At 49.7% G+C, this 11,668-nt stretch overlaps 1 protein-coding gene across 14 annotated transcripts; it reads right to left on the bottom strand.

Moving 5' to 3' along the window:
- Positions 1 to 733: 733 nt before the first annotated feature.
- On the bottom strand, positions 734 to 9,955 carry LOC122363206 (CCA tRNA nucleotidyltransferase 1, mitochondrial-like). 14 transcript variants are annotated; one of them, XM_043332192.1, is made up of 9 exons: positions 9,878 to 9,955; positions 9,229 to 9,363; positions 4,498 to 4,703; positions 3,955 to 4,154; positions 3,429 to 3,562; positions 2,901 to 3,101; positions 2,340 to 2,497; positions 1,788 to 2,068; positions 734 to 1,431 (listed from the first exon to the last, which is right to left on the bottom strand). In XM_043332192.1, the coding sequence occupies exons 3-9, from the start codon at positions 4,622 to 4,624 to the stop codon at positions 1,207 to 1,209; spliced, it is 1,326 nt and encodes a 441-aa protein (XP_043188127.1). In that variant the 5' UTR covers positions 4,625 to 4,703; positions 9,229 to 9,363; positions 9,878 to 9,955; the 3' UTR covers positions 734 to 1,206. The 14 variants fall into 14 exon arrangements, with proteins under 14 accessions (XP_043188127.1, XP_043188132.1, XP_043188121.1 ...); XM_043332197.1 differs by having other exon boundaries at positions 9,229 to 9,323; positions 9,878 to 9,928; XM_043332186.1 differs by having other exon boundaries at positions 4,498 to 4,840; positions 9,878 to 9,902.
- Positions 9,956 to 11,668: the final 1,713 nt, after the last annotated feature.

The following is an 11,668-nucleotide window of genomic DNA, read 5'->3' as shown; positions in this document are numbered from 1 at the left end:
GCTGTCTCAGAACATATCTTCTCAGCCCAGCAGCTGCATTTACAATCAACATTTCACACGAGTCATCGCACCCAACCCCCGGTGCCCCAGTGACCCTGCCCCCTGCCCTGGGGCGGTGAAAGTCGACACTGCCGCTGACCTGTCGTGAGAGAGGTCAGCGGGGTCATCGCTGTCGGCCGACCTCGGCGGCAGTCGGACCGGTTCCACCGGTGGGGATGGCATGGGCGGGCAGGGGAGGGGAGGGTGCTCAGGCGCACCATGGCTAAAGGATATTGAAGCGGCTGCAGGTTATGTTGTGTCCGGTGTAGTGGCTTATATTGTCATCAAAGTGGTGGTCCGTAACTGCTTTACTTTTTATAACTTCAGAAATATTTATGACACCTAATCCTAAGGTTGTCATACAGTTCGAGTTCTGGAAAATGCGGCCTCTACACACATTAAGGTCCGAACTAGAGTTGGCGTATCTTTTTTTTTTATACACTTCATTAGCCCAATGTTTGGCTAACGTTATGTTGCTCAATCATTACAAGGGCAAGATCGTGCCCGTCCTCTACTGGTCGTCCGGCAACCCTCTCAACCTCAACAATTATCAGCACCAAAATCGCGCCAACGAAACGGGAGACCAGCCTGAGTGGTCCTTTGAAATGATCGTCGAATTCGTAACTCTTTCCGTGCGCGAAAAAAAATCCAGCTTCTCAAAACTCCCGAACAGGCGATGAAACAGGTCAGAATATAAGTTCAGCTTGTGTATTTATTATCACAAAGTAACTGGAACGCTGGGCAACTGATGCATGTTGACTCAGAAACGCTTCGCAAAACTAACGGGGGGTAAGGTGCTTCGCCTCACATAACACTCAAGCGTGTCCACGAGCAACTATCAGTATCTTTGGGTGGCGAATTGACTGGGCTTTCCACACGTTCACTTGGCTATGTAGGTAACATAAACGAAGAAAAGTGACGAATGCATTTCAGAAACGAATTAATCGCTTAGAAACTCATTGTCCTCTAGAAGCGGGATCAATTCTCCAGATTAACAGATGCGAGTGCTTAAAAACTCAACTTTGCACGAACTCCGCCAATGCACCGATAACCCTGAAAGATCACACCTCCAAAAACATCGCAACATGTCTGGTCTATCACATATCCCACCCTCTTTTCTCCCATGTCTTCTCTCTCAAAAACATTCCACAAGCCTCCCCTCCCCACTCAGCTCGCCACCTCGCCACCCCCTCCACCGTCCGTCCCATTCACCTCACCCTTCTTCCCCTCTCCCTTCCCCGCTGACGTTGGGGTCAGTCCCAGTTCTTCCATCACCGCAGGCACGTGCTTTTTTAGCTGTTGCTCCGTCGGCTGGAAGTCTGTGTCGATCCAGATCTGTCGCAGACGGTCCAGCACGCGGCTCATGTGGCGGCCGACCGGCACACCGGCCTCCTGGGAGAGAGCGGGGAAGAAGAGACAGTCAGATGGAGGCAGGAGGAATGGAATACTACAACTGGGTCAAATTAGTACCACGCTAGGTTTTAGCCCTACACTGGATTTCCAAACGGAGTCATTGGTATGTACTTAGGAAAAAATGAGGGGCTAATAAAAATTTTACATGCACTCGAAGTTTTATAAAGGCTCAGCTTCTGGAACTGAAACTGCTGAATCGGGGAAATTTAGCGTCTTCAAGTTCGATTTAAAAGTTACTACGATCTATAAACGGAATATCGTGAGTGCCGATTATTTCAGTATTCTTGAATTAGAATGGGCACCAGCATGCCAACAAAATATCGCCATTTTCTTACCTTTAGTGTCGCCCCATTCACAGGAAACCGCGGCATCTCCCAGGCGTCAAACTCGGCCGCCAGCTGGTGCTGTCCTCTATAGCGCAGCAGCTCAACTATGAACAGCTTCCCGACCCGCTTGGAGGCGCGGTAGTCGGCCAGGAGCTGCTGATAGGGCCTCAGAGGCTGCGGGTGCGGCGGCGGAGTATCCTCTCGATGTGTGACGATGAACAGGCCCAGGTCCCGCTCGAAGGCGGAGAGCTTGAGACGCTGGTGAAGAGCCATCATCTCCTCTAGGGTTCCTGCAGAGAAAGAAGAAAATGAATCAAAAGAACCTTATGGAAAGTAAACCCATGCGACATGATTTCTCAAAACGTTTCGCCGACGCTGGTAAAAAGTGGCTAAGTTTGCAAAAAAAGAGACTGATCATGATGCAATACATAGGGCAGTGGCAGCAATAAAAAACCTTCTCGTGCCCCTGAACTCACCGAGTGCAGAAGCAAGCCTACCACTTACAAACTCACGAACTAGCCCTTACCTACCCCCCCCCCCCCCCGGCCCAGGTGAACTTACTGAGCAGACCCGCCAGCAGTGTGATGGGCTGCGGCTCCTGTACCACCTCCATCCTCTCACATATCCTCCCAAACTCTGCCGTGTCTGGGTCGGGCGGCAGACCGATGTGAGGTCCCACGCCGAGATCAAGCATGGTGAGCATTAGCTCACGGTGGTACCTGGGCAGATAAGGTACAGAGGGTTACATGGAGCGATGACGGTTGGTGGGAGTTTAGGACTCGCTATCATAGAAAGCAACAACATATTGAACATTCTGAAAATGATTCTCATTGTGGGCGTATTGCATTTTAGCTGTTCAGCTAGTGATTTATTTTGCTTGGCTACCTTCCTTGTTGGAGGTAATTAGAAAATGACTTAGTTAACTCGACCTCCGTAACAAACAGATTATACCCCTTAGAAGTAGGTGATATCTAGAAATTCAAATAATCTGCAAACATGAATATTGAATATGGAGAAAACACGTTTTATTTTCAATTGTATCACTCCACCAAACTTTCTTTGGTCTTCCCGCAGCTCAGCCTCCTATCAAGACGGGACAAATCTCCTTCACTCTCCACTCACCGTCCAGCCAGTATCCGTTTCAGTTCTGACCAGATCCGTTCTCCAGAGATCCGGGCCAGGCCGGCGGCGTTCTCCCGCACCGCCGACAGTGCTGCCGCCTCGTGGCCGTCGGCCGAACCAGACAGGCGGCCGAAGAAACGGAAATACCGCAGGATGCGCAGGTAGTCCTCTTGGATACGGGTGGAGGGGTCGCCGACGAACCTGGAGAGGGAAAATATCAGCTGAAACACTGAACATTGAGCAGAACATTAAACTGTTTACTTACTGTGACACTTTTGAGTGGGTAGGCCAAGCCCAGACTGTGGTCTGGGTAAAGTCATTCTAGTTTTATGACGACAAAAGATGAGCTCGTAATGCAGGGAATTTAGCGGTTAATTTCTATCTTGCCCCTTGGACTACCTTCAGAGTTCACAAATAAACTTCGAAAGCCTCCTATAATAGTTGTGACAATGGCCACATATTCCTAAATAATGAAATATTCGTCAAGTCTCTACCCATACGAAGTGTCCTGCGGGCCACTCTCCCCACCTAATGCGCCGGTGCTGGAGGTCCTCGTAGCCGTTGAAGTAGTCGTAGACGGTGCCGTTCAGGTCCAGAAACATGGCGTTGACGGTGAGGTCCCGCCTGCCAGCGTCCTGCTGCCAGTCGGTGGTGAACTGAACCTGAGAGAATGGGGGAAGAAGCCAGGGTTAGAAAACGCGATTTATCGAGGTAAGGCTCTGGTGTAAATTGAACCGCAGGGGAATTGAGAAAGTGACAGAGGGTACGGAAGGGGTCGATTACGACTCAATCGAGAAAAGTTACTTATAGTGCAAGCCAAGGGGAGAGGGCAGATAACTTAAACGCTGAATCAGAGTGATTCTAGCCATGCTTGATTTATGAGATAATGTCACAGCTCCTTAGCCTGTTTTTGCTGTGTCTCGAAAATTTTGTGTTCAACACCAACTACAAGCGCCATTTCTCCTTTTTCGCCTTCCTCTATTCACCCTGCCCCTCCTTCCCGTTCTCCCATCCTTCCCTCCCACCCGAACCTTCTTCACCCTCTTCCACTAACCTCGGCATGTCTTCCATCCGTCGCCACGTCAATCCTCAGCGTGGTCACCTCCATATTTACGGCGTCATTCACCCGGGCTGTAATCGTGCCGTGCTTTTCTCCCTTGGTGTTTATGAGGCGGACCTGTTCGGCTGCGAACAGGGCCTTCATCTGGTCCGGGGTGGCCGGTGTGGCAAAGTCCAGGTCGGCTGGAACAATGCCTGTCGGGGGGTGGGGAGGGGGTGAAAGAGAGGAGTGTTGGCCGTTGGGTGGATTGTTTTAGGGGACACCTATCTTGAAAGCAATGTATGAGTTGAGCCAGTGCACCATTTGGACATTTTGTAATGACATGCTCAATGCTCATAGTTCATCATCAACAAAAGAGTGAGACTTGCAACGGTTACTGTACCTCCTACTTAGTACTTACTAACTGAGACGTGTGCTATTATAACTTGGTTGATACTAATTTATATGAGTGCAGCGCTGGTAGTTGGTACACAAACAGACGAGTCTTGATGTTAGAAAGAGGACCCTCACGGAGCCTGTTGCCCCTTGAGCACCCACCTGAGAGCATATCTCTGACAGCGCCGCCGGCGAGTCGCAGCTCGTAACCATGGCGACCAAACATCTCCGCCAGCTGCGTCACTTCCGGCGTGCGCAGCGGCGCCAGCTGCTCAGCCGACAGCTGCATGGTGAGCAGCTGTCGGCGCGGCGGCAGCTGCCGAGAGCAGGGCTTCCACAGCTGCCGGAGAAGGATGGGCAGCCGGCAGCTGCGGCCCACGGCCGTTACCATAGGGCGATGACGTCAGCGGGTGACGATAGTGACGTCAGTGGAGGCAGTAGTGACGTCAGTGGAGACGGTAGTGACGTTATTGGAGGCAATGCAGCGAGAGTAAGACGGGGCTACCTGTAGATGAAAACGGTCTAGTGAAACTGGGACAAAGTTGGACACGATTTAAGAAATTTACGAAGGCTGCTTTTGGGGTAGCAAGTTGGGGTGATCGAAAGAAAATAATTATCACCCCGGATCATCGATCAAAAAATGAGCTTAAGGAAAGTTATCAAGGCAGACCTGAGACCAGAGACATCCTTTTCACCATCAATTGGTGTAACACATGTCTTCTTCACGCACAAGCCATAACCCCATGCGGACTTCTTTGTGGCCTTGATTGGCTATTGGCTACTCCCTGTGCGAGTCGATTTGACGATTTAATTGGTGTAGTTACTAAAATGGGGTTCAGGTGTTGAAGTAAGCTTGTTTCCGCTGCACGAATACGTAATCCATGCGCTGCATGTACTAAATGAGCGGCGAGAATGTTGAACGTAGTGACTAGTGATATAACTACTTTTTCACAATGTAGTTCCAGTCGTGTGTTCGGACGTTCGAATTCCTTTTAGATACGAAAAAAGACATTTAATTTGTTGAACAGTGCAATTTCCACACCATTCTTAATTGGATCTCAACATAGTTGCATCCGGCACCCATAAATCCGTTTTTTGAGTTTCGATCGTTTATTTTTGTGCATTTACTTCAGCATGGTTAAAAATACATCGGTTTCACATAAATTTGCGACAAGTACTAGCCAAGAGAGACACGTTGACATTAAATAAGCAATTACATAAATGCCATCGACAAGCAGAGGTGCTGATATGGTCCCCGTAAAACATCATCGATAAACATTCCATAGGTATTGAGCGACACGCCAAAAATAAGTGCCGTAAGTGGTGCGTAGACATCCCCAATAAACCCTGTGCGACATTCCATTCCATCATGTCGTTCTAAAGCACTGATAAGAATGAGATAGATATTGCAAATCAGAAATAAGGGATAAACCAAGAAATTGAAAGAAAAGCATGGGAAGTATAGGAACGTGTAACATATACATACCACTACAGGCATACGAGGAATATTGCTCCGATACGAGCGTGATTAAAATACAACCTTCACTTAGTTGTTACAAGATGTGCGATACAAAAGTAACCCCAGCACACAAGCACATTATCCATACTTAAACTCCTCATACAAAGCAATCATCAAATCCCAAAGCATCATACAATCAAGCAACGATGTAGGGAAAACATTGATCGGTACAGCAGGCTTTACTATTTTGTTCTATTCAATGGATAAATGAGATAATATCGCTAGTAGAATAAACATAGACACTGGAGAGATTTACACGATTTGATCACATTGCTTAGTTGTTATAGTCCATATCACATCATCGCATTAATCACTTGTTACAACACCAGCATATTACAGATCCCATTGGTACTAGCCATTTCACGCCATATTTCATACTGATGAGTAAAATGGTCATATGAGCTGATTACATCGCAATGCCTTCTACCGCTTAATAGGTCACTAAAAGCATCCAATAAACATACCAACCTCTATTTCTGCTCCAAAACCACCTCCTCGTTACTTCCGGAGCCAGTAAACTCCAAACATGCTTAGCACTGCTTCAAGAAACATATTGACCTCTCAGCATCGCACCAGCTCCACAAAGCATGGCGCTCTCTCAGCATACCATCGCTGGCCACCAAATAGGGCACTTTTCACCCATCAATAGCGCATCAGCTTTAGCGGGAAGTTCTCACTCACCAGGTGGTCATCTTCAAACACCAGCACCACATTCACCGAGAAATCCAGCTGGAAATGTGCCGTGCTAACTGACGGACACGTAAACAGCCTCGGGAACACCATGTGAACTGGAATAGCCAGGCCTCGCGGCACATCCCCCAGCCCGATCTGAATGTTCTGCACCTCAGAGGACTGTACAGTGTGCGCCTCCTGGCGTCCACACGCCTCAGAGCGGACCAGCTGCAGCTCCAGACTGCGCACGGGAGCGTCGCAGCTCTCCAGTATCACCTCTCCGCGCAGCGGCTCACTCAGGACGCACTCAGTCGTCTCCAGACGGCCGCGCAGGCGGAACCGAGGCGGAGGACGCGTCGGAGCGCTCTCCGCTCGCTCCGCCTTCACGAGACTGGTGGGAGTGACGAGAAACTGCAGCGGTCGCTCCGCTGCAGGAGGTGCCACGCCCCGCGCCTGCTCGATCATAAACTCCAGCTGAGTGTGGATGTCTTTGGCCATCATTCCTCGTCGCACCTCACACCCGAGAGTGTACTGAACACTTACATACAGTCCGTGGTATGTCTCATAGAGCGGCCGGCCATGCCGGGCAGCCAGCGCCACCTCAAACGGAATCTCTGTGACTCCCGACGGGAATCGCCCAGGAGCTGCCAGATCCAGACGCTCTTCCAGAAGCTTCAGCGAGCGCGGCGTGGCGTAGAAGGCGTCCACAATTCCCGCCGACTTGCCTGAGTGTGTGAGCTGCACGGATCCGGTGACGGTGAGCGAGACGCCCTCGTGACGCAGCGCAGAGCGGCACGTGACGGCGGCCACACCGCAGAGCAGCTCGCCCTCAGAATACACCTTGGATGCGCGCTTCAGACGCAGCTCCACGGTGGCCATCGTGGTGGTGAAGACGATGGCGGCTGGAAACAGAGCAACAGGCTCGGCTTGGCTCGACTCAGAGGCGCGCGGATGAAGATGTTGGCTGTGACTGGTGGTACTCGTATGTTCACAAAATTCCACTTTCCCTTCACTGATTCCATATGAGCAGACACACTAATAACTATGCATATGCACTTCTGGTAAAATGCCTTGGATGCAACCTCATTAATATTTCATATTATTATCAACACTCATATTATTTATTTACACTAGAGCATCCTTCATCTTATATTGATAATAAGGAGCCAAATTCTTACACCTCTAATTCATGAAAATGTGATCTTTTTTCTAGGGTGAATGTGGATATGTGAGGTGAAGGCCAATAATCATAAGAAGCGTAGCCTATCCTGAAGGTTGACCATCAGATTGTAAGAGATCAGGAATATGCCTAACAAAATTTGGAGACTTTAGGTTTAGAGCCTTCACCATGATTCATGGCATTTGGCAATGTGTCTCACTGCTGGATAAAATGTGCTCAGCTCATCAACTTCATCTGGTCTGTTCTATGACCACAGACAGCAATGATCCTGGACCAGTGGCATACAAATTGTCCCTGAGCAAGCAGTGAGCTAAAAATCATGAAGTCACTAGAACTGGGCACTAACCATAGGCCAGTTCTGGAAGCCAAAGGCCATGTGACAAGAAATCCTGATTGAAAATGATAAAGGAATGATGTTAAGCTCATGCTTAAAATACATAAAAATTAGTTAATGCATGTTAAGCTCTTACATGTAAATTGGTAAAAATGGAAAAGATTGATCCTATGCCCCTGAACTCCTAATCATTTAGTGTTTAACAGCACACATGTCAATTCTGCAAATGTGGAAGATACCTCATACTGTTTTTGGACCTCTCATTGATGAACAGCGCAGGCCAAATATTTTCACCAATGAGACACAAAACTTTAAGCTTTGAAGACAAGCTGGCTGGCCCATAGCAAACCAGCTGAAAAGAATGGGGCCTGGACGCTGTTTGGTCATTGCAGCATGCCATTCATTATTTATTGACTTAACTTCTCATTAGTCAAATTCATGTAATATATGTGGTTGACCAATGAGAGGCCAATAGAAATCAGCAATGAACTTCCTTTAAAGGGACCCTCCCACCTTCAAAAAAGTTAATGAATTGGCATGAAAGTGATGTCGCTCGGTTCAGAAAGAGCAAAAATGAATATCTACCAAATTTCATCGAAAAATATTCACCGGTTTTCAAGATATTAGACTTTTACTTTTGTTTACTTTTTGGGATCTCCGCTGTTCCTAGCGACTTTATTTGAAAGTGCGGCATTTGTTGCGCGCAAAGCAGCATATACCACCGCGTGCTGCCAAACGTTTTAGTAAAAGATTTAAAAATCGTTAGATCTCCGCGGACGTCACAAATTCTAAGGGGGCATACCAATGCATTAGCCCCTTAGAATCCGAAAACTGCAAGTTTGAAATTCCATATCTCCGAATTAAAGCATTTTTCGATGTTGTGAATGCCCAAACCGGTATTTTCAGGCCATGGCCACCAATTTGGCTATCTCAACTCAAAACTAATGTTAAGGTGGGAGGGTCCCTTTAAATGGAAAACCAGCAGCATGCTAATAATACGCGGTGACAGGAGAGCGCAGGACAACAGCTGAAAAGCAGGCACATGTTGTTGAATAACTATAAATCAAAATGATACTATACATGTTTTCTAAAACAATCATCGAATGTCCTTCAGGATTTCATTTCAAATTCATTATTGGATCACAGCCATTCACCCCAACTCCAATTTACAAAAACGTCGATACCTACCGAAGTCGGAGATTGAGATGAAGATCGGAGGAGAGTGGAAACCGATGCTTGGAGTATCAAATTGTTTCCTTGAGAACAGGCTTGAGAAGTTCAAACTACGAAAAATGGATCAAAGAGTTATGAATCGCTTCCCTTCTGTCAAAAAGTAGCAAAATATTAATAAGAGCAATCGCCCCCCGCGTAGCAAACAACCGGAAATAAGGTGCAGCATTCATAGAAAGGAAAACTTCATATCAGTCGGGCAAGTGTGGTATTTCCGATCCATTTATGGAAACGTTTCCATTTTTGGAACAATGTTCCAAAAATGGATACGCCGTTTCCAAAAATAGAAACGGTCTGTTCCATAAATGGAGACGCTGTGTGCATCTCCACCTTTAAAGTAAACTGGGCATTGATTGGTGCAATTTGGCATGTGCAGGATGCCACCAATCGACAGCCAGCATTCTAGTTTATGTTCCTGTTTTCCGACTTTCCGATCAGAAAACCGAAAATTGACGAACGAGGCGATGATTTACCGGGGTTACATGAGCGATCCGTTCCAAATACGCACTACGCTAATGCGCATCAGCTCCCCACAAACGGATCTACGGCACCGGTTACATGAGACTAATTCGTTTTATCTACGTCAAACGGATCTTGTTTGGCTCACCCGGGCTGACTCCTCGAAAGTCGGTAATTCGCATCACAAACGGAATAGTGTAGCGGGTGCAACAGCGCTCCGTTGCTAGCGACGGCGCCGTAGCGTGTGCAACCCAGCGGCGGCGTCGTAAACTAGTAAATCCTTTTGATGCACGCAGATGTCAGTGGTTGATTGACACATATGTCTTGTGATTGTTTTCTGCCTTATATGTTATCTCTTGTAACCGTAGCTGTTGTATTGTCACGCCTTAAGAGGGTAATCTAGGAGCGCAGGTGTGGAGTAATTTTTCTTTGTCCAACTGTCACTGTAATTTGTAATATTACCATTTAGACGCTGAAACTACCTATGCAAGGTAGCCTTGCTAGAAATATAGTGTGCCAATTTTTGTTCAATAAATCAGCACGATCCACGATCGGTAACTCGTTCATCCTAGTCAAGCTCAGAGCTACCGACACGGGCCCACATCGGGAGTCTCCTCCTCCCTTGGAGTTGTGTGGTGCCGACGGTGGCGGATGGTAGACTCTGCCTTGACAATCCTTTCACTCCCTCTCACAACGAGAGGTGAACTACTAGCGGTATACACTGTTAGCGGTTCAAGTGGCGACCGGCTACTCTCAGCCGTGCCACATTGGTGACACCCGACTCTGGACTCACCTGCCAGACACTTACTTCTGGCCGTCTCACTGGCCTCGCTGTGGTACGGACCACTACTGGCCTTCTCACCTGCCAGACGGCCACTTCCGGACTTCCACCTTCTCTCGCCGCGGTGCGGACCCCCAAGGCACGCAGGATTCGCCGCGGCACGCAGGATTCGCCGCTGACTGGGGGTACGCCATCAACACGCCAGCGGATTGTGATGCCTTCCCGGACCTCTGTAACGCAGCGAGCGTAGTGGGCAGCGGCCAGGTCCGGGATGAGCAGTGCGTCGTCTCGGGCTCTCAGTGTACAGTGTTAACCCCCGGACCACGGTAGCGCAGCGAGCGCAGTGGGCAGACGAGTTGCCGGTCCGGGGACGCGGCGCGGTACGGTGACGTGTACACCATGCCCGTGATGGAGGGCGACACCTCGCAGGAGGCTGCGTCGGCCGACACTCCTGCCACCACGGCTGCATCGGACGAGCGGGCGCGACCGCTTGCTTCATTCAGACTGCCGGCGTTTGCCCCGGACGAGGCGGACCTCTGGCTGCTCCAAGTTGAATGTGCGTTCGACGTGGCTGGCATTGCCGATCCCGTCACAAAGTTCAAGCTGCTGGTGGCAAATCTGCCTACCAACGTGGCGGCCCAAGTACGGGACGTTATCGTCAGTGCACCAGGAGACTTCGACGGGCTGTGCACTGCCCTCCGCCAGCGCCTCGCCCAGTCCCGTGCCAGCCGCCTCGAGGCCCTGCTCCGGCATCAACAGCTCGGCGACAGGTCGCCTTCCCAGCTTCTTCGCGATATGAGAGGACAACTTTCAACGGCTGGCGACTCGTCGGTGGACAGTGGCCTACTGAGGACCCTGTTCCTCCAGCGGCTGCCGCAGTCCGCCCGCGCCGCTCTCTCGCTCCTGCCGGAGGCCACTCCGCTGGCAGAGCTCGCAGAGGCGGCTGACCGCTTCCTGGAGGCGTCTCGGCCCACTGGCGCCGTCTCCGCCGTAGGTGCGAACTCCAGCCCGGCTCCTGCGGCCACGACTGGGGACGGAGATCTGGCTGCCGCCATCGCTTCCCTGTCCGCCGTCATCAGCCGGCTGGACACCTCCCATCGGCGGTTGGAGGGGGCAGTTGCTGGTCGCCGCTCGCGGCCAGGAACGCCTAGGCGTGGC

This window comes from Amphibalanus amphitrite, unplaced genomic scaffold (genome assembly GCF_019059575.1).
Source record: "Amphibalanus amphitrite isolate SeventyFive unplaced genomic scaffold, NRLGWU_Aamphi_draft 000610F_arrow, whole genome shotgun sequence".
Taxonomy (NCBI): domain Eukaryota; kingdom Metazoa; phylum Arthropoda; class Thecostraca; order Balanomorpha; family Balanidae; genus Amphibalanus; species Amphibalanus amphitrite.
The sequence above is the reverse complement of the archived record's forward strand: the minus strand, read 5'-3'. Positions and strand labels throughout refer to the sequence as shown.

Excerpts from the sequence above, each read along its gene's own strand:
- LOC122363206 (XM_043332186.1), bottom strand. The coding sequence starts at position 4,726 with ATGGTAACGGCCGTGGGCCGCAGCTGCCGGCTGCCCATCCTTCTCCGG. Across the intron at positions 2,498-2,900 it reads AAACGGATACTGGCTGGACG|GTACCACCGTGAGCTAATGC; the intron begins GTGAGTGGAGAG and ends TTATCTGCCCAG. Across the intron at positions 1,432-1,787 it reads TGAATGGGGCGACACTAAAG|GAGGCCGGTGTGCCGGTCGG; the intron begins GTAAGAAAATGG and ends GCTCTCTCCCAG.